Here is a 27975-nt window from a genome sequence, read left to right as displayed (position 1 = left end):
TATCAATAAACCTGTGGACAGACAACACCTTCAGAGTCTTGGTATAAAGAAGGAGTTTAGCTGTCTGTCAAGGTGTATACAGGACATATACTGAGACCAGAACACACTGTGTTATTGTGTCTGTCTCTCAGCAGTGTATCTATGTCTACTGCAGTAGATATTCATTCACTCTGTGGAGTATACATTGTGCAAACTGATGAATATTTCATTTGATTTTTGATGATATGCTGGGTGTTGAAATTCTGTCATCTACTATAAGCCTTCAACTGTCAGTTTTTTTAACCATGAGGGGGTTGAATATTGGAATTTAAATATTCTGTTTATTTCCCTCAAAAAGAAAAAAAAACAAACAAAAAAAACAATTTAGCATTTCAGTTAAATGACAGACAGTATGTGCTCGAGACTAACAGTGTCAGAGAATAGCTCAGAATCATGCCTCCGAGCTAAAATAATAATCCACCGCACTTTCTCATGAATAAATTTACATCCTTCTTTCTACAACACAATAAGGACTCAAGCTGTAACCTTTTCAAAGGAGTTTCTGCAGTTCAGCTGGTGTCATACAGTGTTACTGGGAGTCTTTGTGGGGAAATAAGACAATAATCAGGTCAGGGTTAGAATACAAATAGAAAATGTGGAGGGGCTGTAGTAGTGGTAGCTGGAATCTGAACCAAGTGTGATCTGTTCTTCTGGAAATCAAAGCAGCATTATAAAATACATGCAGATCATGACTTTGTGATTTTAGTGAATAACACTTGATTTACTCTTTCCCCTCCTTAGTACACATCACTAACTGAGCACAGACCCATCCTCTGTAAAGATTCAACACAACAGCTTTAAAAAAAAATACAATCTAAATTCAAAGGAAGCACTGACCCTCTGTCAGGACCTCACAAGACCAAAAAAACTACAGTTTGATGTTTGTGTTAAGACCTCTAGACTGATGATTTAATAGAAAAGAACTGAAGGCAGCATCTCTCGCCAGGGGAGAGAGAGGTCTAGAGGAGAGCAAGAGAAAAAAACATCTTAAGTGCTAAGGCACAGAGGGAGAGAGAAGAAAGAGTGGAGAGAGAAAACTAAGAGGCAGGGAGAAAAAATAGCATCAGGGAGCGTCTGTGATTGAGAGGGCACCGTTGAAAGGACAGCATGAAACAAATGAGACATGCTATCGAGTTTTAGAGCGAGCAAAAAAGGGAGGCATGAGGTGAGGTGTAGGAGGGGGTGCTGGGGTGTTGATTTTTTTTGCTCGCTTCGAGATGAAAAGAGCAGATTCTATCAAGGACTCTGATTTACTCTGATATTTTTTTCCTCCAAACAGGCAGTAATGATTGCATCCTTGTGTGTTCATGTCAAGGGGGTTTCAGGAGTATGGACTGAAGGCTGAGATCCAGGACGGTAACAAGGCCTTCATCCTCGCCTTTGTCTCTTAACTCTCTCAATTTATGAGACACTGACAGGAAGAGAAGACCTGCAAGGCGTCCTAGATGTTGCTTGCACCTCAAATTTCTTTGTCTTTAAACCTACAAGAGTTTTTTTTTAAATGTTACATAACTCTTAACTTAATTTAAGGGATGCATCCATTGCAAAACTCAATAATACTGATACCAATGTTTCAAATAATAATTTAGCCGATAGCTGATTCTGATACTGACATTATAATATATTGATACGTGACCTTTTTTGTAATTTTTCATGCTTGCATTTCAAATTTGACATATGTACTGTATATCATCAGCATTGATCCCCTCTCATGAAATGTCACTGGGAAATGTGTTACAGTCTGCATGTTGCTGATCTTTCTCAGAGACGGTGGGTTTTATTCTCGATAGGGAGCTTTCATTTAAAACTCATATATCCAACCTGGTCTCCAAACTTAGGGTGAAACTAGGTTTCCTGTACAGGAATAAATCCTGTTTCTCCCTCAGAGCGAGGAAACTTTTAGTGTCTGCAACATTCTTGCCTCTTATTGATTATGGTGATGTCTTGTACTTGGGAGCCTCGGCTAAATGTTTGTTGTCTTTAAATAGTGTATATCACTGCGCGCTGAGGTTTGTCACGGGTTGCAAACGCCTCACTCACCACTGTGAGCTTTATGTCAGAGCCGACTGGCCATCCCTGAGTGTGCGCAGGCAAACACATTGGCTTCATCTAATTTACAAATGTCTACTTGGCTTGATCCCAATGTATTTATGTGTTTATCTTCAGATATCAGGAAGTCACTATGCCTTGCGCTCCTGCGACACCTTGCGGATGTGTGTTCCCCGTGTTCGGACAGAGTTCGGTAAGAGAGCGTTCAGTTTTGCTGCTCCTACTGCTTGGAATAAACTCCAGAAGGACTTGAATCTGTCGGATCTCATCTCTCTGGACACCTTTAAGTCTATCTTAAATGAAAGAAAGACCCCAGAACAGTGCCTGTGTTTTTAAATGCTGTTTTATATTCACAAACTGCACTTTACTTGAAAATAAGTTGCACTTTTTAAATTATTATTGTTTGCTTCTACATACTGTCTGCATATATGTTCCATGTTGTTGAGTTGTGCCATTTATTCTGACGTGTGCTGCTGACCTCTTGGCCAGGTCGCCCTTGAAAATGAGGTCTTGATCTCAATGGGACTCATCTGGTTAAATAAAGGTTAAATAAAATTTAAAAAAATAAAAATACTTCCACACTGCTGGCATTTTCCTTGACATCTGACCATAAAACTTACTGTATATTATGTCAGAGTATTTTCAGCTTAAGCCCACTTAAAAAAAAACATTTCAGAATAAGAAGTTAGGGATATTGGCTGGCTAGAATAAAGTGATGCAACACAACTCATACACTTTACTTGCCAATGGCAGATGTTACTCCACAGTGCTGATACCAAAATTAAACATCATACATCAGTGCATCTCTACCATAGAGAGTAAAAATCATGATCATTTTTGTTTGTATTGATGAGACAGATGAAGAGAGACAGGAAATATGGGGAGTAGAGAGTTGGGGATGACATGCAGCAAATGGTGGTAGCCAAGAGTCGAACCAGCGACCTATGCGACGAGAGCTATAGCCTCTGTATATTGGGTGCTTAGGCCACCGGTACCCCTTGAAGTGGTGTTTTGAAGCCTATCAACGGCAGTCGCCATATTGGAAATGCTGTCTCAACCTAACTCTTCGTCGACCTAACAAGAGGCAAAGAGGCGGGTCTTAAGCCTCCTTGTTACAACTACTGTGTGCCCATCTGTCAATCAAGTCTGCAATGCCCCTAATTACGTGAAACTCGTAATTTTAATATCTTCAAAGCTAAAGACTTATAGAAAAATTCACCTTGTACACTGTGTTTTCTAGTAAGACCAAAATTGTTTCCAAAATTGTTTTTTGAACCAGGCTGTAAACATGTTTATTTTTGCTGTAAAGATCAGCTTTATGAATGTTTGCGTGTACAAAGATGGCAACCTCCTGTCTTAAAATATAAAGCCCATGCAGAAATGTTAAAAACTGCAGTTCATCGAGCTTCCACTTGAGGCAGGCTGCAGAAACATTGGAAACCACATACACATTCATTCAAAAAAGACGATATTTACAGCAGAAATAAACATGTTTACAGCCTGGTACAAAAAATAGTTTAGGTCTGAATAGCTAATTTCTCTCTCAGCACACACTGTGCAGGGGTGAATCTTTCTAGAACTTATTATTTCAAAGATATTAAGATTACAAGTTTTGTCCAAATAAGGACATGCCTGACTTGATTGACGGGTAGCTGTTAGCGAAAAGGCTAAAACCCTGCCTCTTTGCCTCACACTAGCTTGAATGAAGTTTAGTTGCGTTCAGCATTTCCAATATGGCGCCAGCCGACGGTAGGCTTCAAAACAGTGCTTCAGGAACAGATGGGTGATGTCACGGATACTGCGTCCATTTTTTATACAGTCTATGGTGTGTACTGGGGCTCCCTGTGTTCCTGCAGCCAGTCTCAAGTGGATACTGGGGGTACTGCAGCTTTAAGCACATCCACATTGGCTTAATTTGTCGAGACTGGGGGATGCTACTTGATCCCTACTCATTTGTAACAAGGGAAAACATAATCGAAGAACACTTAAGAACACACTGCTTGAGGGCTGATATGCTACTGTGCAAAATTACTAAGTACTTTCTTATTCTGCTAAGAAATTAGCTGTCGGAAAAAAGACACAACAATCACAGCCTGTCTTTACACACGGCTATTCAAAGCTACTGTGTGCAACATTTATAATAATGATGTCATTATAATTTAGGTTAACACATTTTGATCCTTGCATGTCACTAAATATCAAATTAAAGAGTTCTTTAAATAATCATGTGTGATCTCTGTCTCTTAGCTACGCCCCTTTGTTTTTATTTTTTTAAACTGGTCTGATCTGAATCAAACAACCAATCAGGATTGGCTTACATGCCACCAGCCAATCACAGCAACCCTTTACCTTTCTGTGATCCGTGTTGATAGGCTGTGAGTGTTTCTGTCCTCCGAGTGGAACAGACAGTTTGCAGCGACTACAGCTGGCATGCATGTTTGTTGTGTCATGTGTTGGGAGGGGCTTAGCAGAGTGACATGAGGTAGCAGAGGGAGAGGTGGAGGGTTTTACTCATAGAAGTGTTCATGTTGCTGTTAACTAAGGGAACTGTCACAGTCCATCATGTTACCTCAGCAGCTTTTAGATAAATGTGGAGCAATATGTATGAAATATGATCAGCTTTTCTCTTTTCTGAGAGCGCTGTGTGAATCATGGATCTGTAGTTCACATCTTATATTCACAACTGAGGTTATTAAATATCATAAAATAAATCTGCTCTGTTTAATCTGCTGTTCCACTTCAGTAAGCAGTTTTTCTTCAATTTTATTCCAGGCAGTCTCAGCTTCTTTCCACTTCTCTTCTCAGCGTTGTGTGATCTCTGCATGTGCACGTCCCTGCAGTCTTTTGCACTCTTATTGGCACTGGAGGGGCATTTACTTGCTAATTAGGGAAAACTGGCACAAGCCTCTACCAGGTGTGAACTCTGCAAGTTAAGAACGGTGTCGTGAATCTGCTTTCTACTTCCCTCAGAAACTTCCTGAAGAACAACTTCAAGAAAAACCTTCTGAAGATATCGAGGATGAGGCTCACTGAGTTTATTTGAGGGCAGAACACAGAGAGACAAGAGAGGGTAACACTACAGAGCTTCTTTTTCATTCACAGCCTGTGAGCGTCTGCCTGTGAGACGAGGCAGGTGTAGACTAGCTGATGCTAAGTTCAAAGGTCAGCAGATAAGCCCTGCAGACCTGACTCAGGCCAGGCTGGTGGCAACTCAGGATCACTAATCTGTTTGTTTGGCCTGGTTATGAGTGTGTGCTGCTGCTGCAAAGAGAGAATGTGTGCAAGCACTCATGTGTGTGAGTGCTTGTGCCTGAATACACAAGCACAACCTCACACACACATACACACACACACACACACGATTGTGCACGCGTTAGACATTGGTTGAAACAATAGAGAGCACTGTTCCTTTGAGCCACAGCTGATGGAGGATAAGAGAGGCAGCAAGCAGTTCCAATGAGTCTCGGTAATCCATCAACATAAGACAGGCTTGGGAATGACACACACACATGCAAACGCACACACTCACACACACACACACATAAAGCAGGGTTGGAAGGGTTAGTGGAGCATGATGTGCTGCATTTTATTGTGTGAAAAAAAGACCACACAGTGTGAAACACACCATCAAAAGTTAAGTGTGGCTGCAGCTTAAGATTGTTTCTCCTTCTGGAGTGATGTGTCTTTTATTTTTGGATAAATCAGTGATTCGTTTGGTCCCTAAAGTATAAGAAAAGAGTTAAAATGTCTGCTTGTGTTACCTTATAATGCTCTTAAATATGTGTACTGTCGCAAGGATTTAAATAGTTCAGACTTAAATGCTTAGAAAATGACTCAAAACGATTGAAAGGTTCGTCTGGGTCGCTTTAGTTGACCAGCAAATGAACCAGACTATATAATCCTCCCCTGAAGAACCACAGAAACACGTCTGCTGAAGTCAAACCTCGCTCTGATCTCGTTGTTATTTCAAAAAACAAGACCGCTTTTATTTTGAGGTTTTGTCCAAACAATCAGCGGCAACACCATCTGCCTCTCTGCGGAGATGTTTCTGCACTACAGGCCTGTCAGTGCATCATCTCTACTTCAGACTCGTCCTCCACAGTGGACAGCGGTGCAGACGTGTGCCGTTTGAAGCCGCTGTAGTCTGATGCACAGCAGACACAGCGGTACGAGAGCAGCACTTGTCAGGAGCTGGTGCCTGGGAAGAAGAAGAAGCTTGAAAGAGGGAGCATTTAAAGGCTGCCTCTCTCATTCATTTCGATTCACAGCTTTTCGTATATTTTTGACCAATGCTACACAATATTATCCACATCAGCGCCTTCTGTTTCTACACTGAGGAGTTTGCCTTATTAACACGGTGCCCTCAGGGAACCTTTTATTCTTTATCTCAGAGCGTCTATTATGATGGAATAAATTACAAGCAGTGCCATCGCGCTGGCGGATATTTCCATGGATACTAATGGATAACTAAGAGAGATGTGTAAGCTGGAGGGGTTAGCTGCAACTCAGAGGAGGTTTACAATCCTGAATGATGAGTTCAGATTGAGTGGCTTCACGTCTGCAGCGAATATACAAGATGAGTGTCTGACTTACAGATTACTGATGACATGATGTTGTTATTTGTGAACAGAGGAAGTGAAGTCATCAAAGTGAAATGATTGCATGAAATCATTCTGTTAATTAACCAATTAGACATCAAACAGCCTAAATCCATAAAAAAATACTATCACATTTCAATAAATGTAGGAAACTAGAATCGGATTGTTACAAATTAACACAAGAGGTACTTGTGCTGTGATAAAATAAGCACTCAGTGAACAAACCCTCATCAGACGCCCCTTTATGCTCTTATCCCATTTATGATCTGTTGGTAAGTTACACAACTTATCACATGACCTCTAACGTCTCCCACAACCCAAACATGACGAAAGATGGGTACATCACCAGGGTTATCTCGTGGGCACCTTCCTCCATCTTTGTTTTGCTAAGTCAGGCCCAGGACACCTCAGGGAGGCTGGATAGTTAGCTCATGTGTCTCAGAAACATCCCTCTACATGCTAGTTCTCACTTCCTGCCACACAAGGGGTTGACTAGGGGTTGACGGGGGCGGCAGTAGATCAGTCCATAGAGACTTGGCTTGGGAACTGAAGGGTCGCCGGTTCGAGTCCCAGTATGGACGAAGTTTGGCAAGTGGACTGGTGGCCGGAGAGGTGCTGGTTCACTTGCCTGGGCACTGCCGATGTGCCCTTGAGCAAGGCACCGAACCCCCCAACTGCTCTGGGTGCGCTGGTTGATGGCAGTATCCTCACTCTGACATCTCTCCCTAAGCATGTTCACTGCATGTGTGTGCATGATTGTATGTATATCAAAAAAAACTGTATGTGTAGCATGTCCAAAAATAGCACGAGTGAAAAAATTGAATTTCCCCCCTGGGGATTAATAAAGTACCTTTCTTTCTTTCTAATATTGTTTTTCTAGGGCCAATACCAATGAGAATTACTAGTATAGATAATTTGGAACTCATAAGCATTTACAATAAAAATACATATTATCTGCTCCGAGGGTCAGGACTGAACTTGGGAAAAAGGCCTTCAGGTTTGCTGCTCTCTCGACCTGGAATGCTTTACAAAAGAATCTAAAACTGTCTGAGATGATATCTTTCAATGCTTTTAAGTGGTCCTTATAAGACATGGAGGCTGAAGCATCTATCTGTGGATGTTTTGTTTAAATGTGACATGCTGTTTTTCTGGAGGTACCTGTTGTGTAGCTGTTGTATGCGTCTGCTATTTGTATTTATGTCTATTGTAAAATTGTAACTCTGTAACTGTGCTGCTGCCTATCTTGGCCAGGACTCTCTTGGAAAAGAGATTTTTAATCTCCATGAGCATTTCCTGGTTAAATAAAGGTTACAATAATATAATAATAATATTATATTACATAGTTATAGTATATTATAATTTATAATCATAGTATTATTAATTATTATCATAGTGTATTATTAGTATATTGTTATTATTTATTATTATATTATGTTATATTAAATATTTTATATTATTATTAATTACAACTGATTGTGTTACTATTATTAAGTACTTTACTCTATTCTCTATCTCTGCATACATATATATCTACATACCAATATATATATATATATATTGATTTATTTATATTGCATACAATCTGTCATTACCACACCATAATCACACCATTTCAACCTGTCACATCTGCATAAAATGTCTTTGCTGTCTGTAATTACAGTAAATTAATTTACACAATGTGTAACATTTGTATATACCATTTATTGTATTCTTATTTTATTTATCTTTTTTTTTTAACTTTATTTAAATGTTCTCTCTGCTTGTGATCTATTATTCTTGTACTATTCTTGCTACTATGTCTGTGTTGCTGCAGCAATCAAATTTCCCCCCAGGATGAATAAAGTATTATTTTATCTTATCTTAAAAATTAAAATATTTCTGTCAAAATTTAGAAAGACATATCTGCAGCAGAGCCACAGTAGCACACTTTTTAATTAATAAATTATATCAGTGATCGGTGAAATAAGGTGCTGATACAGATGATCAACCAAAGGCCAAATATCTGCCTGATAATCAGTCACAATGATAGTATGTTGACCTCTACACTGCATCCATATTCCAAAACAGTAATTGAAGAGGAAAAACAGAGAGAGAAGTAAGAAGCATGGGCAAGGCTGCATGCTTTACCTTCCCTGTTTCCTTGAGCAGAGAGATAGAAAGCAAAGAGAAGATTCTGTAGCGAGATGTTAGGAAGTGGAAAGGAAAGACAGAGCCACGTTGAGAAGCATGTTTAGCTAGAGCTCACCCTCACTGGGTTAGACTGAACGCTCTACTCCCTCGCTCTAATGGTTCACAACTCTAATGATTGTTACAAACATAAACACAGTTCAGGTGCTGAAAGTTACAAAGAGACTTCCTCAGGCTTCCTATATGACCGTGTCAAATGTCAAACTAACCCACGAAAAAAAAAAAATCCTATCAAAAGGTCAAATCAACACAAATCCATTCTCAAATATCACAGTCCATCGTCAACACGCTCTCACGGCCTTGAGAGCTAATGCTCTCTCTGAAGGAGGACACGGCATTTGGAAACAACAATAAAACTTGGATGAAAGATGAAAGATATATATACGTCTGCAGAGGGATGGTAAAGTCTTAGATCACCAGAGGAAACAACTGTGCATGGTCCCCAACAGTGACGACAAATCAACATAACACTCTTTATTTCATTGTGTAACAATGGCAATAAACTAAGCTTTCACTTTGAGCCCCCTTACATAACATAAACCAACACTGATCCTCTGAGCAGAGCTTTCTGGATCCATACATTAGCCTGATTATGAGCCTGTGCCTCTCTGCATTCAAATGATGTATTCCCATTAATGGTTTTCTTGGAACCAGAGCCTGGATGTATCATGGTGGCAGGGTGAGGGATGAAGGGGGAAGGAAGGAAGGAAGGAAGGGAGGAAGGGAGGAAGGGAGGGGGAGTTGAGGGGAGGCAGAAGTGTCCTACAGTGAGTCATCACTGCCAGGTATTGGCTGCTAAACCTCTTCCTCCACCTCCATCTAACAGCATTCCTGAGTGTGAAAGTGCTCACAAGAGGGGGGAGGCTGAACCTGGCGAGGTATTACCGTACAGCAGCAGACTGGATGCAGAGCAGGAAGCTTCCAGGCATGGCTTCATTCAGCGCATTATGAGTTAATAATACTGCTCCCTTTACTTTAAAAATCCTCCTCCTCATTATGAAGATTTTAAAACTATAAAGCATTCATTGTAACCTCAATGTAACAACAAACCTGTTATTGTTGAACATAATAGAACAGGGGTGTATAATGTCATGCATCCTGTGATACAATATGTATGATGCCATGCACTGCAATGTTGTATGCAAGGCGATATTTCACTCTGTTTTATAGGACTTGTGTTGAGGCTTAAGTATGTGCTTGTTGCATTTTATGTTGTTGTGATTTAGTACAAGACTCAAATAGCTGATGATAGATTTAAAACAGAGCTGCACAATAAATATCTGATTTATCGTTATGGCATGCAGATCATTTACAATACACACACTGCAAATTCTGAATTTACAGCAATAAGTCAAAGAAATATTAAGTACACCCAGCATGTGTAGATTTACCTGATGGAGAGAGGCTGGGGTATAATAGCCATGCCATGTAAGATGACGTTCTTCTTAGCTTAGCTATCAGCTACACCTCAGTAAAGTTTGCGTGAGAATAGTTGTGAAAATCCCTAACATAGACCCTCACTGCTATCGATGCAAAATAGTGCCTGCAACCCTTTACCACATGTTTTGGGGATGCTCAGAACTAGATCAATTTTGGTCCTCCTTCTTCAATTTGTTCTCTAAAATATTTAAGAAAAATATTCCCCTCTGCCCCCTCACTGCTATCTTTGGTGTACCCCCAGCAAACATAACCACAACTACCAAACAGAGAAAAGCTCTTGCGTTCTCTTCCCTATTGGCACGACGGTTGATATTGCTGAACTGGAAGAACGCTGCTCCACCCACCCACACTCATCTTGTCCGTAATATAATGTCTAGTCTTCAGTTGGAAAAGATCCGATACAGTGTAAATGGCGCCCTCCAGAACTTCCATAGCACTTGGGATGGTTTTATGAACTTTGTCAAGGATCTTGATGGGCTGCAGTTGGACTGACTAACATCCAGCAGATTTGGTACACTGTTAAAATACTTTGACTGGCAACACTTAACCCCCCCCCCCCCCCCCCCCCCCCCCGTGTGTGTGTGTGTGTGTGTGTGTATGTGTGTTTTTGTTTTGTTTGCTTTTGTTATTTTTTTCTAACATTTTAAGGTTTCTGTTGTTGGTTTAGTGGTGCCTGGTACGTTCCACCAGCACCCTTGATGTTCCTTTCTAGGCTAATTTTGACTATATTATATTTGTGTCTATATTTAACATCTTATCCTCGATTTTTATGAATGTATGTCCATGTAAAATCAATAAAAATATATATAAAAAAAAAAGAATAGTTGTGAAAAATAAAATATGTGGGTTTATTTTGGATTCAGGAGATGAGTGTGTATGTGTAGCAGATAGAAACCGTGAATTGTAGCTAGCAAGCACTCTTTCATACTAGTTTAAAAGCAACGATTCATAAGGTTATTGTAATAATGAGCGATGTAATGGCACATCACATATTTTTTCATATCCTGCATGCATAAAAATAAAAGTTTTTCATACTGAAAAACATTGCAGGAATTAAATATCGCAACATCAGTTTATTATAGCCCTTATTGAAACACTAGTTCATCTGGGGGTAGGAGGGTTAAACACGTCATACATGAGTCGCTGCCATAGACAGCCTGCTGCTGTGGACGTGCCAGACACCAGCGTTTACTACTATCCATCTCACCACTATCATCTCTCTCTCTTCATCTCCTCTATCCCTCTTTCCAACCCCAACTCACTCTCAGCAGATTGGCTAATTGGATAACAGTGGCGGTTCTAGACCAATTTTACTGGAGGGGCCAGGCTAGGGCCAAGGGTGTTGTCAGAGGGACACATTCAACCCTGACAAAAGAGACTGAGAAGGGGGAGGACAAGCTGAGAACAAACTGGCAAAACATCAGTGCATCCCTTTATACAAGACATATATAGTACTGTGTATTATATCAAAATGAAGACTGACAGCAGCTGTTTGGCTGTTTAACCAGGGACTGGAACCAAGTGCAACACGTATGTGTTCCACCTGTAACATCAGCGCAATACCAAAGCTTTTTTTATTGTATAATATTTGTTTGGTGTGGAAGGGGGACCACAGGGGGGGTCCAGATTCAGCTTTACAGGGGCACTGGCCCCTGTTGGCCCCTCTCCAGAACCGCCACTGGTGTCTAACATGAGTCTGGTCCTGCTCAAGGTTTCTATCTGTTAAAGGAAGTTTGTCCTTGCTGCTGCAACTTGCTAAAAGCTTCAAAGTGCTCATGGTGGATTAAGATGAGATCAGACTGAGTCCTGTCTGTAGGATGGGACTGGATCTTATCCTGTCTTGGTGTTGGGTCTTTGTTAATATCATAACAGAGTACGGTGTAGACCTGCTGTGTTTGTAAAAGCATCTTGAGGTAATGTTTGTTGTGATTTGGCGCTATACAAATAAAGATTGATTGATTGACTTTCTAATTGCATGACTGCTTCAATATTTGTCTGTTAAAGACATTTTTTGTTGATGGTCTGGCAGATTGTTGATCAGTCCACAGCAGCTTTGGCCTACGTGACTGTCTCACTGTAAGTATTGATGGGTAGCCATGAAATCTTACACAGATTGATGTTGACATTTAGCTCAAAGCATGGTTAGCTTATAGCTGAGAAAGCCTCTGGAAAATACAAACAGGGATGTGGAATCTTATTGATGTTACAACAGGACAGACCTCTACCCTCAATAACAGAATCATGTGCTGTACATATTGCCACTGGGCTAGCTCTGCATGCTATCAATATTGGTTTTGATGGATTTGGAGCACCTCTCTCTAAACTCATCCTGGAGAGATTTTTCCTTAAAGTTTGAGATATAACGCGTTGAACACAGCTGGTTGAGACGTTGAAGTCGGCCCTCACACAATGTTATTACTGAATAAAGCCGCAGAGCTGCAGATTAGGATTCTGTTCTTCTTATTTCCCTCGCTGACATGGCCCAGAGCACACACACACCTTCCTTTATTGTATGCTAGCCAGGCAGTATCACATCCACATAAAAAAAAAAGGAGGGAACACAATAAAAGGAGCATAGTGTCCCTCTGTCTGGTCTGTTTAACTAGTTCTCTTTGGAGTGTGCTAAATATTACCGAGGCCTTCCTGCTATCAAGCTGTGCCGTCTTATGAAATCTCTGACTGAAACACTCTTTAAGCCTCCCCTTCATCTGCAGCTCGCTGTCATTACTGAATTGGATTTATTAGATGACATTAGACGGATTGTAGCGCTCATCTGTATTCACACGTTAAAGTCTGTTTCATGGAGGGAACGTGCGGTCCTGATAAACTCCTCACTCAGCGCAGAATACAAATGGAAGTAATGAGAGAGTGGAGTGGGGTTTTTGTTTTTGACCAACCAGTGTGATGTGGTGTTAAATGACTAGTTACTCAGTCTGTTTATTCACGCTTCAGGGCGTGTGCGGGCAGATGCTGGATGTTTAAGGTATGAAATCAAATTAGGAGTAGTTCTTGAAAACTAAAATTACACTTAGACGAACACAAACACACGCAGTCTGTTAATAATCAACCTTAGGCCACTGCAGTATTCAGCATGATGAATAGCTATACAGCGATACTTCACAGTAAAGCAGATGTGTTTGTGTGTGTGTGTGTGTGTGTGTGTGTGCGAGTGAGGAGCCGAGGGAGAAGAAGCGAAGTAGGCCAGCATGAATATAAAATCACCCCTGCCAGGCAGTGATGTGGGCTACAAGAAGGAAAGGAGCAGTGTGTGTATTTTTTTTTTTATCTGCTGCATGTGTGTGTGCAGAGAAAATGTGCAGATGAAGGTGTAGGAGACTAAAGCAAAGGTTTGCAGGAACACTCGTTTATCATCTCTCTGGGATGTAGAGAGCACACACACACACACTCACACACACACACACAGCAGCAGCACAAACATCAGGTAATTCTAACAAAGCAGCTTGTTATAATGTAAAGATTAGTGTGTTGCAGGGGTGCCAGACTCCCAAACACCCACACACACACACCCACACAAACAGGGCAATAAAACCATGTTTCTTCTTCTACGTCTTTTGATCCAAGTGTGCTATATGATGAATCCACAGAAATGACAACGCCCTACACCCAACCCCACCCTACAGACGACTCCAATATTTTACAAAGAAAAAACACAAAAGAGCCAGACACAATGGCAAGAAGCGGGCAGACAGACACAATGGCAAAGAAACGAGGAGGAAGGAGAGAGTCGTTCCATAACACAAGATTAACGTCACTTTAAGAAACACACTAAAGCAGAATGTGATCATTACCCGGGCAAAGGAGATCAATAATGGAGGAAGGCACTTGTGATATACTGATATGTTGGATCAGGCAGCCTTTTTGTTTGGTCCAACTCCAGATATATCACTCCATTATACTGAATGACACTCTAATGCACTTGATTGTACTACTTTTATATCGTATGTGCTTGTGATTTATTGTGTTTTCATTGTCATGCTATCAGGATGGATCGTTTCCATCTGTTGTTATTTATCTTTATTGTTTGTTATGAACTGCCGGGGGCTACGGATGAAAATTAGCCTTATGGCTAACTCTGGCATATTTACATGGATGCTATGCTGATATTTTCATTAGCATGCACTGTCCCTATAAATAAATTAATTAAAATAAAATAAAAGTTAATAATACAAGTTTTTTTTTCTTCTTTCTAGCTATTTATTTTCTGTTTTAAACTTGGATAATTATTATTTTATTAACAGGTTTCTTCACCCTTCTTTTACAAGAAAAACATCACTTGCCTTAATTGTTAAATTAATTATCTGTATATAATGTGGAAAAAAATTCAAATAAACAGATCTAGGAGAAACAAAATACTACAAGTATTTTTCTTAAATATCCATTATAACACCTTTCATTCCTTTTCTACAAAACACAAATTTGAGAGACTAATTTTATAGAATAATCTATTCTAGAGTCAATATCAAAGGCTTTTTGGTTCAAGGATTGCAGAGTTTGTACTTCCATTGTGTAATAAGTAAATGTTTTTTCTTTATATGGAGGGAAGAATAAATAATTTAAAAGAGGAAAATCAATTTTAACACATAGGCAATACATACATGCACCAACAGGGTCACTAAGGGAGAGATATCAGAGAGAGGAGGCTACACACAGTCAGGAACCCTGAGCAGTGGAGGGTTCGACGCCTCACTCAGTGACACCTCAGAAGTGTCCAAAAAGTAAACTAACACATCTCCAGCTATCAGCCTTATGTCCATACTTTGACCCAAACTTGGACTTGGACCCACTCAAATCCCCAACCCAAGTCCCTACAGATTGAGCCACTGCTGCCTCTAACAAAGGTAAGAAAATGAAGATGCCTCTTTGACTGCTAAAACTTAAATATTAGCTAAATAGTCGTCTTATTTCCGGTCAAGAATAACTCATTAGACTTTACATAAGCCACATCCACTGGACAAGTACAGATGAACATCTTATTTTATAATATTATTATAAAAAAGGCCTGAATTGTTGGTAATATCTGCTTTTTCAGTAACATGAACTTAAGCATCTTGACCTATGACATTGTTCTGATAATGCTTACTGCACTGGCAGATATTTCTACTCATTAAAAACAATTCAGAATTCATTTTTGGCTCGTAATATCTTTAATCAAAGTGTTATCTGGACTCAGTGTGACTCATATTTGGTCTAATGAGATCTTATGAGCAGAAATTAGTCAGTACCAGTACACTCAACAAACCACCTTAGTCCCAAGGTGCAGGACACAGTGTCACAAGAAAAGCTTTGTTCCTGCTGCTATTACTGAGCTGAACAAGCAATAGCTTTTATTTTCCCACACAGTCAGCCTCCAATCTTATGACTTGAGCCCAGATTGTCTTATTTATTCATGTGATTCCATTGTTTTTATTGGTTGACTGTTTTCTGATATGCTTTTTAAATGGAACCTTTAGCACTTTTATCATTTTATCATGTCTATTCATTTTACCATTTTTAGTGTTAGATTCGTTTTTAGGATATTTTTTGTATGTTTTGCACATTAAGTAGATTGTTCTGTCTGAAGTCTATCTTGTAATTTTGTATCGACTTAACATCTCACTGGCTGCAAAACAAGTTTACCTACGGGTACAAATAAAGTAACCTGACCTGACCTGAAGATACACAAAAGTTTTGAGTTACTTTATAAAACCTAACAAATAACTACAAGAAAAATAAAAGCATGTCTCGAATAAAGGACCTATAGAGGCTATAGTGGGAGTGTGACAGTGTCTTAATTTAACACTCAGCGGTTGACAACAAGCACGCGCTCTGCATGTTGAATTCATGTTTAATTCATCTACTCTTGTGGGAGATCAATGCAATTTATTTATGAAAGATTTCTGACGTCTGATGACTTCGTCTGCATCAATGCAAACTAGATCGTAACAGGATTTGAAGTAAAGACCCTGAAATGCAAGTCAAAGTCATCCAAGATATAATCCAGCGTATTAAAATGAGACTTTTGAGCTTTAAAAGGAAGATGTTAGCTCATGTGAAGCTCAGTCCTGTGATTCACTTCTGCAGAAAAATAACAGAAATACTTGAAATAGTAAAATCTCTTTTTAACATCTTTCTCTTCAGCTCGACCACGCTTCTGAAAGTACAGAGCAGGAGGTGAAAAGAAACCTGGATGAGAAAAAATAGTCCCTCTCCAGGATTTCTCAAGCAGAATTGTGTAAAAGATGAACACTGGAGAGGGAATGGCACCGCAGACAGCTCCATTACCTCCACACAATGGGGCTCATCCACATTTATCCGCCAGCTTCACCCAACCGCGATGTCAGGGAGGGGCAAGGTTACACCTAAGGGGTTAGGGAGATGGATGTTCTCAGGGGAGATCACGAAGGGAGAGATAAAGGCAACCACAGGGAAGGTGTCGTTAAGCGAAGGATGAGGAATATTTATTCTGCGTTCTTCCAAATCCAAACGGGGTGCCCTCACGCAAAATCTGACACGGCTTATACCGCCAGCGTTTCGAATCGTGGCCAAGCGAGGATGAGGAGGAATTTGGAGAAAGGGTGGTGAAATGAAGCGCTGTAAGACATGGAGAGGTGAGTGGTTTTAGCCTGGAAGCTTAACACCTCCTACAAGACAAAATCTTGTTCTAATTTAAGCCAGAAAGGAGAAAAAAACACACGAGAGAACCTTGTTGGAAAAGATCCATTCAGCCCTGAAGAGGATAATTATGGAGATGCCTGTTAGTGAGAGGATTCTGCTTTTGGTTAAAGAGACAACTTGAGATTTGGATTTTGAATTAGCTATTTTTCTTTCTCACTATTTAAATGTTTCAAAATTTGTCCGGCATGCCTCGGAGCATGGAAGCTCCCTCTGAAGCCCTCGTTCAAATTCAGGGACGCCAACCCCTCTAACAAGCTAGCAGAGGCTTTTCCCACTTTGTGACAGAGACTGATGATGAAAAATGGCCAATTAAAACTCAAATGTCACGCTTTCTCTAACAGGCAAAAGTGTGCAATCGTTTGGTCACTCAGGTCTCTGGATGGTCCTCCTCCTCATCCTCTCTCCCCTCCTCCTCCATCCCGAGGAGCAGAGTGAGAACAGTGATACAGGCAGCGTGATGAGGCTCTACAGGGGGGCCCAGAAACTCATCAGACCCCCACAGGACACTGTAGACCTGAACCTGGGTTACATTCGAGAAGAGAAGGAGCACCTGAACCTGAACAACAATCACACTTTTCAATTTGTCCCCCCGAATCCCTCTCATTATTTCTCTCCCTCCAGTTTACTGCTTTCTGCCTCTTCCTCCTTTAAAAATGAGCATCCTGCGCTCATCATCATCCTCCTCCATCTCTCTCTTCACTTTCTCCACCCAGCTGTGTGATAGATCGCAAAGTCATTCCTGACCTTGCAGTGGAAGCCACACCCTCTGTCCTCCACCTCTTCAACAACACTGGTGTGTGTTAGTGCACCAGCGCGTGTGTGTCACAGGGAAGTGGAAACAGGCTTTGACTGTGTGTGTGTCCGTGAAGTTCATGGGCAGGTTACCCCATAAAAAAACATTTGGGCTGTTTTTTCAACACAGTTGTCACTGTTAGCTAACTGGCTGTAGCCTGAAGGCACAAACCGACTCATTGCAGCATTATGGCGGCTAATCTTTCCCAAAAATAACCCCCAGCATCAGCTCGCTTGGAGGCCAGCAAAACACTTGCTGAGGACAAACACAGTGTACATCCTCTCTCTGAGACATTTCTGTTATATTTAAGGCTTTTACAGACACTTCTCTTCTCTCTACTACAGCAGTAGCCTGAGGCCAAAGTTCATGCTAATGTTCCCCTCATGAAGACAGGATACAGTTGAAATTCTGCTGCACAAAAATGTATATAGTGTTCAGCTTAAATACAACAAGAGCTTGAATGGAAAGTGGACTCATTCATTAGTGATGAAAAAGAAAAAGATGGGATGTTTTTGTGCGTGACTGTCGCCCAAATTATCAAAATATTATAAGCTGTTGGTTAAAAAGTAATAAAAGTAGACTTTCAAATATTAGTATGTTGTTGTTGTTTAATTGACATGACAGTGAACAAATTGTCTTTGTATTTCAGCATAAAGGTTGGACAGAACAACACATTTTAAGACAACATTAGGATTCAGATAATAACCCCGTCTCAACTGATTGAGACGACAGGAGTTATCATTTGTGACTCTTATTGCGTTGTTTTCTTACCTTTTCTTTTTGTTTTATCTGTTGTTATAAGTGTGTGGCACACGCCAAACCCTGTGACAGCCATATTTGGGGTCGCTCCCAAGCGGCAACCTCCAGTCTAAAAAGATGAGTCCAATGTGGAAGTACTAAAAACTGCAGGTCAACAAGGATCCGCTTGAGGCTGGCTCTGGAAGTACCAGAAACCCCATACACACCGATTCAAAAAAGCTGATCTTTACAGCAGAAATAAAGATGTTTACAGCCTGGTACAAAAAGACAAGTGTAGTCTGGATAGCTTATTTCTCGATTGGCACACACTATACTGGGGGTGAATTTGGTTGGATGGAATATCTTGAAATAAAATGATTATCATGATTTGTCATGAGTTAAAAAGACAAATAAACATGCTCAGATTTGACTTTTTCAGTGTTGTCATGCCTAGAAAGAAGCCAGGTCGATTTGATGTTGTTTTGTTATTAGTGCAGCCATGAAAAGGCAGGAAAGTTTAAAGAAACTGTAAACAGAGGACAGAAAAATGTACAAAATTGCCATGGTCAATGAGGTTGACACAGTATGGGATATGGATGGTGTTTAAGGACGTAGAGGAAGAAAATATAGGGGTTTAACGATTCATCTACTACATCGATGTATCGATTTATATTCCTACAAACCGACTACATTGATCTGTGCTCGGCAAGTTGGCCTTCCGGACGACATATACCGATCTAACATCGTTTCAAAAGGTATTAAATCAATTGTATCAATACTAGGAAATAACACACTGGATTTAAGCACGGCAGACTTTACATGGATGTGGTTTTTTTTTTGCACTTTTATGAAAAAGACGTTAAACGTTACTCAATTCAGGCTGCCTGTCTGTGACGTCATCGCCACGCTCCAGCAGACAAAAAAACATAGCATGGCGGACAGCAGAGGAGAAGCTGGCAAGCGAGAAATTATCAAGCCACAGACACACTGGTTGAATTTTTGGCAGAAAAGTTACTGAATCAATTTCAAATCACTGAATCGTTTCAGATCGAAACGAATCGTTGTTTAAAAGAATCGTTACACCCCTAAGAAAATGTGATTAATGCAACCCTGTTTACTTTGTTTTATTTCAACATCAACTAAACAGTTTAGTTAAATAGAGAGTGTTAAACTGACAAAGCTAACGTTTTCTATGAATGCAGCACAAACTGTGACAAACTATTTCAAACAGAGGAAATATTATCATTTTTAAATCAATAAAATCATTCCAAAATCAACTGTGAGCAGGTTTAAGAAACAGATTTGAGACAAGTCCTGCTCACCCTGTCGAGGTTCCAATCCACATAACAATCCTTGGACAACAGCAGCAATAACTGGTCTATTACTAAATCATACTTCCTGTCAAATCAGCAGAAAAAAGCAACAATGATCAGGCAAAATCAAAACATGATGAATGCACCTGACAGCTCAACACTAACAGAGACACATGAATCAAAGAACATGAAGATAGGTGCATGATGAAGACATGAGCCACAGTCCTCTTTGCATAACAGCAGAATTATTGGAGAGGGTGCCCTACTTTCTGTTACTGGAGTTGGTATTTTAGCACATAATGTACAGCCTGTTGACTTGACCATGTTCTTATTAGTCAATGACAGTAATACAAAGCCAGTAACAGAGCAGAACCTTTAATTATGTGCTTTACAGTACAATCCAAAGACAAGGTGCTAGGTAAAGAAACACTATACTTAGTTTCCAACTACCTGTAATGTCACAGGGTTCATTATTCGGACTGCACTTTATTTTTTATGGGAAATGTAAGTCTATTGGTGTGATGTTTGTTAGTGGAGCCATGACCAGGCTGTGCAAGGCCACAATGACGCATTGTTATTTGTCAGCATGGCCCTGCAAGCAGATTACAGAGCTGCAGGCCAATAGTTAGCCTCTGCCCCGAGTGTGCAGCCACAGGGCGAACTCCAAGAACAGTTCAATTAAAGTGAATTTTTTAACTGGCATTTTGGAAACACCACAGGGCAAAACAGCATGCCATATTATGTGCTCCTAAACTGTGTGACCTAGTCCTTTAAAGCCAGAGTAGCAGGAGGTAATGTCAATACACTCCAGGCACACGTTGGGTCAAGTAGTATTGAAATCATGACAAAACATAGAAATGAGATCTTTTTAAATGCCTCTTTTTCTTCCTTCAGCAAAGACATTAATCTTTAAGTTGTACTGTACATCTCATGCTGTTTACATTTTAGTGGTAATGTAAAAATATGAACATCTGAGAGTATTCATGTGCATTTTGAGAGCCTTCTGTTCATGTAAGACTTGGTGTGTTGTGCTAACTCTGACTCTGCTGGCTGTGAGCTCAGTATCAGGTGACCTTGTGGAGTGTGGACAAGAATAATGAGGATTTTGCAAACAGAGACTCAGCGGGAGGACTAAGGAGGCTCAGGTGGGGATTGACACTGCCAGAAGATATTGCTTCCCACCAAGAAGGAAGGTAAAGGTGAAAATGAAAAGCAAAAGACGAGTGTGTCACGAAGCATTTTCTATGCCAGACAAACGCGCTGTTTTTTGATCCCAAAAAAGCAGCATTACAACAAGATAGAGCGGTCCAAAAATAAGCACATCTGCTGCTGTACTGAGGCAGGAGTGACAGCACTGTCTGTATTTGAAATATACCTCTGGATTCTTCAAATAAAGAATAGATATGACACTACGCTTCAGATGGATAGATCATATGTCAAACCTCTTCCTTCTGTCGACAAAAACTCCTCCTCACCTCTTTTTCCATAAAATCCAACATCACAACATGTCAAATCAGATAACCACAGCCTGGGGTGGAGAGAGGCTAACCCATTTAATAGAAGAAATGGGAGGTTCTCAATGTACAAAAACACTGAAATGAGAGATAAAGGAGAGAGAGGAAAAGACTCTAAAGGAATAAAACATCAGTAAATGTGTACATCAACATAAAGCAGACCCTTTCAGAGTGCATGGTCTTCAAGCATCTCAAACCCCTTAATAATGTATGTAAACTATAAATATGAAAACGTATAAAAAATATAGATAAAGTCTTCCTTCATGAGTAAATTCCTTTTAAGCTTTTAAAGCAGCTGACTTACTTATGGCTGTGTTAAATACTTCATTCTGATTGGTCAGAACCCCAGAAATAGAAAAGCAACACCAGGGATAACCTGATCCCACAGGTCTGATCAAATCAATCCATGAAAAGGAGTTTCAGCATGTTTTATCACAGCCTGTTGACACTGTGGCAAAAACATTTGTTTCTGTTAGCATTCTACAAATTTATAAACTTGAGGCAAAATGTTACTTTCCATCTCAGGCTGGTCTTGAGAGTCTGGAAATATTGAGCTACCTAGAAGAGTTACTGACTCATTCTTCAACTTGTTGAAATGGAATTATGGATCCAACATGACTCGCTCTTCTGATTGGCTCGTTCTGAAAGCCCCTTGAGTTTACACTGAGCTCGGTTGATCAGTCCATTGATGTCCCTAAATCATGACAGACTTTAAAGTTGATATTAGAGCTGGGCGATATTGAAATTATGTTATCACGATAAGATATTTCATATCAGTCGATATCGATAATTATCACGATAATAATCAAATCATTATTTCATTTAAATGTTAAGGCAGAGTCAGCAGAGTGTCAGACTAACGTCTCTGCTTTGAGCTGGTAGGTTTGGAGTTTTCTCCCATGCCGCTGTCGCTCGTTTCAGCTGTGTTTACATTCAGCTCCGAACGTCTTTAAGCCCCGCCTACCTCTCAGCATGCGATATGATTGGCTGTTCAATGTCATCTTCTTCTGTCTAATGTTGGTTGGCAGCTAGCGTTTAAAGCTCATTAGCGCCCCCTCCTTCCAGTGGTTGGGGGTGTTATTACAGGTTTATTTATGTTGATTTTTTTTTCAAACATTTGTTATATTTATATTGAGTAAAATTATACCACAATAATTATTGTTATTGCATTATCACCCAGGCCTAGTTGATATCCATTCCCTCTTTTGCAGAATTTAAGACTTTGATCTCTGACAACTGAGTCTCAAATTACATCTGTTTTATTTAATCTATTGTTTTGTAAATGATTGTGTGATTGTTCGTTGTTTCTAATGTGCCTGTGATCTCGACGACATTGGAAATGAGGGAAACCTCAATGTTTTTTCAGGAATAAATAAAGGGGTTTTTTTTAAGTTATATTTTTGGGGCTTTTATACCTTTATTATAGAGAGAGGACAGTGGATAGTGCAGGAAACAGGGAGAAGGTGGGGGGGCTGACAGGCGGGAAAGAGGCCACAGGCTGGATTCGAACCCGGGCCAAACGCTTCATGGGCTTGCAACTTAACCATTAGGCTTAGTCCACGCCCCAAATAAAGGTTTTTAATTGAATTGAATTGGAGTCTAGTCCTGCAAACCAGGCAACAGCAGCAGAGCTGGTGAGTGGATCTCTCAGTAGCAGATTGTTGCAAAGTAAATTACCAGGGTTAGCTAGACTTCAGAGAGGTCTTTCCTCACCATGAAGGGAATCTACTTTGCATGCAACATCCACTCCTTTCCAAGATTGAAATAGTAAACTGTTAACATATTAACTGTCTATCTTTATAGGTCTGAAAATGTACTGATAATAAATGTTTGACCATATGAAATAACTACCCCTAAGTATCCCATTCGACAGACCTTTAACAGTGACACTCAACCTCAATGGGCCCAGACTGTGTGCAAAGAGTCTGTTCTTTCATTTATGATCTCATGGCTATTCAGAATGATCTCAAACTCAAACATCTATGGCAGTCCCAAAGCTTGAGATACATCCACACGAACAGGACGTATAAAGAGCAAAAACAGATATAACTTCAGGAGAACACAGTGGGAAATGGAGCTTCTTCCATTACTGCCTGTCAAATCATTAAATGATTCAGGAACATGATGTAAATCTCTTACTATGGCCTTCACAGCAAGCAAATCTCAACATTCTGAAGTATTTAGTCCAGCATGCTCACTATAACTCTCATCAGAAGACAAAACAGAGCGCAGGTCTCTTGGAAAGTTATTTTCATACACTCTCTCAGACGTGTACAATCTTAAGCAATAAGGAATTGTTGACAAAGGTCTGATGACTCATGCCAGCCCACCATAAACCAAGCTTATTTACCATTCCCCATACTCTAGTGTTGTATCCACTCAGTTACATTTCAATGCCATGTTTCTAGTTGTAATAAACACAAGCCTCAAAAAACATCAACACATTCGTAGGAGATGGCGGGATCCACGGACAAAGAGCGAGCGTGAGAGAGATACAGAGCGGTGCTAAGGCAGAAGTCCGGAAGTGGAAAAGCAACACCAGGTGGTCGAGCGTCTGGAGGCAGGCAGTCAAAGAGCAGTGTTGCCTTGACAACTGTGATGCCTTGTTGATGATAATAGCCGTGCACCTCGCAGCCAGCAGCACGAGTACAAAATGCATGTGTGTGTGCGAGTGCACTGAGGTAGTCTTCCTGCGTGGAGCAGCAACAAAGAAGGAAAATTGTTGCTGCTGTGTTTTTGTTTGTCACACTATCAGCATCAGTACAGCTGGGTTTCTGCCCCAAGTTGATTTTTTTTATTGTATTCCCTCTTTCCTGCTCTTCTCTTTCTTTCTGGAGACACTAGAGTTCATAACTCGCCAAAGGCCAGCGTCACACACTGTATACAACCAGGAGCATATCTGATTCAGCCGACAAGCCATCTGTTCTCCCGAGCCGCAGAGGGATCTGATCAATACGTCCACGGTGGACGGAGAACTGTGGCCGCTGTGGTCTCCCACATTGACTGGAATAATGGATCAGCTTTTGGGTCACAGTGGACTCATTGTACCAGCAGCATGACCGCTGAGGTTCCTGCCTCCACACCTCTTTGTTTCAACTCTTTTAATTAAGGAGCTGGGCAGCAGAATTCCCTAACAGGCTTAGCTATTGGCAGCCTCGCAACCAGAACTGATTGTTCAATTCAGGATTTAGCCAGTAAAGCTCAGTATGGCTAACACACACTGCTTTAATTTGTCTGGGTGTTGGGCCTTTGTGTGTTAATGCTTTAAAGCAACATTCCCAGATAAAGAGCAGGGGTCTAAAAGCAGGTGTTTATGTAAAATATAGAGTACACATTTCAGTTGGATGCTCTGATGAGCTTTCACTGGGTCCTTTCCTCTTCCGCTGCATCAGCTGGTGATTTCAGAGCACATAGCCACTGCAGCATCCTACCACCTCATCCTCCTCCTCCTCCTCCACTCTCTCTCTTCTCCTCCCCCACCCTCCCTCAACCCCCCTCTCCTCCTCCTCCTCCTTCTTCTCCACCTGCTTTTAAATGCATGGCGTTGCCCTGCCTGGCCGGTCTATGCAGGCAGCATCGTTCCCCTCAGCCCCTCCAGAGTGAAGGAGGAGGAGGAGGAGGAGGGGGAGGCCGTGGAGCAGGATGGATGGTTATCAGCCTGTGCAGCTAAAGAGGGGGTGAGGGTGGGAGGGTGGGGGGGGTGTTGGAAAGGGGAAGGAGACAAGGTCGGAGTGAGCCAGCAAATGCAACCCCCTGTTCTTCCCTGTAGAAACAATAATCGATTGGGAAATGAGAGGCGACCTGAATCGGGATAGCTCACTAGTCTGACTAGGAGGAAAATGGTTTAGTCCGGCTGTTGGATGTCCTGCTCCAAGCATCCAGGGAGTAAACAGACCCCTGGCTGCATGTAAGAGAGCCAACATACAGAAAGCATTTCACTGAAATCAGGTTATCTATCTGCAGTATTCTACTTCTTCCCTCAAAATGATCATCAGAGCTCCCCTTTTAATGGCACATCTCATGCAGCACACGCCATCGCCTGATGCATGGAGGAGGGAAAACAGGCTGGCAGCATCCAGCACACACACACACACAGATCCTTATATTTCTCCAAAACCTACATCTGCTGTACATTTCTGCTCATCTGTTTCGTAACGGTAAACACCAGTCATGTCAAACCCCCCCTCCTCTCCTCTCCCCTCCCTCCCCAGCTGGATTAAATCCTCGGATGTGTTGGGTAGGCCCAGCATCACCGACACAAGCTCCGGCATGAGGGGTGAAGATGGAAGAGAGAGAGAGGGGGGGCAACATACATGTGATCCATAATTAAATTAATCACAGCAATATAAATCACCAGGATAACCGTTCCACTGCTATCTATACATCAGTGCTTTGCGCACAGGATGCAGGGCCCTGCCTCCTCCAACAATAGGCCTATGCATAATTTTGAGCCATTCTCATACACGCACATATGTCGATGGGTAGCATAATGCTAGTGGGCCTTTGTCCGTGTTTGACTCATTCTGTCTCAGGGCTCCATATGCATGCATTCCTGCAGGATGTCGCTCCTTTTGAGGAATGGGGGAAAAAATGGAGTTGGAGTGTTTGTTGTGCGCAACATTGTGGCTTATCGCGGTTTGTACCAAGCTGCCTTTCTGCATCACTTCAGGGTACATATCGGGGTCAGGAGAATATATAGCCTGCATGTATTTCCTCCCTCATACTGATATACTGCACTGGTTTTCTCCTTGTTGCACCACATAACGGGTCATTTCGTCAACAAAAGGCTGGTGATTAAAGCCTCCATGCCTTGGTTGGGGTCACATGCTTCATTCAGCTCCTGTAGGGTTTACAATAATACAGCCTCAGCCTATTTATTACCCAACATACAGCCTCATGTGTGCAAAAAACAGAAAAACCCCTTCATGCATCCAGCGAGCAAACAAATGACATCATCCTCTAAAAGCCACACAACCATGGGAGTGAAGCATCGTAAATAAAACATAGAGGCTTTAAAGGCTGTGTGATTCTATGGCTGCCTTTCTGTGTTTGCAGTTTCCACTCACCAGGTTCAGGACGGTCTCCACGATGTCCCTGTTGCTAACCTCCCCGACCTGGATCAGGCCCACCAACACGGCGAATTTCATCTGGATATTCCGTATCGGGACAGCGGGGTTGATCACCCCGGCCGGGAGGACCATAGAACCGGCTGCAGACACCATCCTGTCCCCGGTAGCGCCGGAGCCAGAGCCTGCGGCGACCTGCTGCTGCTGCTGCGGAGTCGGCGGCGGCTGCTGCTGCTGCTGCACGGAGGAGCCCTGCGGGGGATGGGAGTCTGTGTCCGTGAGCGAAGAAGCAGAGCCCGGTGGTGCTGAAACCGGCTTCTCGCTCGACATTTCCCCACGGAAACAGGGAGGAGAGGAGCGGTCGCCTCTGTCTCTCACACCTGCTCTACAAGCTGCGTCTTCTCTTGCACAAAAACCATCCACTGCGCAGGAAGAAGGTTTTCAGAAATCCTTTAAATTCGCCCTATCCTCCTGAAAATGTGTAGCGATTCATAAGGCTGGCGAAAAGGGATGGAGGCTTGACAGAATGGTAGCCTACGCTTCTCTCTCTCTCTCCTCTCTTTTTGCCCCTCTCTCTCTCTCTCCCTCTCTCTCTTTCTCTCTCTCTCTCTCTTTCTCTCTCTCTCTCTCTCTCTCTCATTGGCAGGTTGCAGTCAGTGCGGTCGTGGAGGAGAGAACGCCATGTTGACGCCCCCTGTCTGCGGCAGCGCGCTCTAGCCACGCATGCGCACTGGTAATGGGTTTTTCTGGTAGGGTGCTGAAGCAGAAAAACATGGGAGCCATTCATGCATGGGTTCAAACTGATCCAGAGCACAGCACCACCTCAACAACTGGATGGTTTGTTATGTTTTTGAGCTTGTCTCTAGGTTTTTAATATTTAATGACTCTGGAATGCAAATGAGGATTACTGAAGAGGAGTTGAGATTAATATAAAAAAAGCAGATTTGTTAAAAAAAAGTGGGTTTATTATGGGTACAGTTGATGGGAAATTAGTGCAGTTTAATTTTTTTAATTTTTAAATTATTATTATTTTATAATTCACCAATTAGTATATTCTGGGGATGTCCAGTGTTAAGACCCTTCTTGATAGAGTTCAACAGAATATTAAAAAATATATTTAATATTGACATGCCCCTACAATTTAGGTGAGGCCTGTTGATAAATACCTGTTCGCCATTTTGAGTTGTGCTATGCAAGCCATTACGAGGCGCTGGTTGCTTCCTGAACCTCCCACAGTACAGGAGTGGATTAATATAGTAAATTATATTTATGTTATGGAAAAGATTACCTTCTGTTTACGACTTCAGAAGGACATATTCATAAAGCTCTGGACCAAGTGGACTACCTATGTAAAACCCCTACAGGCAGATTTTGTGGATGATACCATTCAAGGACCCAGTGATGCTGTCTTGTCTTAGCTAATTACATGTTTCTTTGTTTTTCTGTGTGATTTTCTGTCACTTATCTCTCTCTGAAATGTTTCTGGCTCACAATAAGTGTATACATATCATCTCTCCCAGGTTGTATTTAGTTCTAATAATCATAAAAAACGGAGGACTACAG

At 41.4% G+C, this 27975-nt stretch overlaps 1 protein-coding gene across 1 annotated transcript in view; it reads right to left on the bottom strand.

Moving 5' to 3' along the window:
* nbeaa (neurobeachin a) overlaps window positions 1–27223 on the bottom strand; it is a 146774-nt gene extending 119551 nt beyond the window's left edge. Inside the window, exon 1 of the mRNA XM_034684399.1 lies at window positions 26413–27223. Coding sequence (XP_034540290.1) covers window positions 26413–26742 — 330 coding nt within the window. The 5' untranslated portion in view covers window positions 26743–27223. The remainder of the gene's footprint in view (window positions 1–26412) is intronic.
* Window positions 27224–27975: the final 752 nt, after the last annotated feature.

The sequence above is a fragment of the Notolabrus celidotus genome, chromosome 5 (assembly GCF_009762535.1).
Source record: "Notolabrus celidotus isolate fNotCel1 chromosome 5, fNotCel1.pri, whole genome shotgun sequence".
NCBI lineage: Eukaryota > Metazoa > Chordata > Actinopteri > Labriformes > Labridae > Notolabrus > Notolabrus celidotus.
This window is presented reverse-complemented; position numbering and strand designations above follow the sequence as displayed.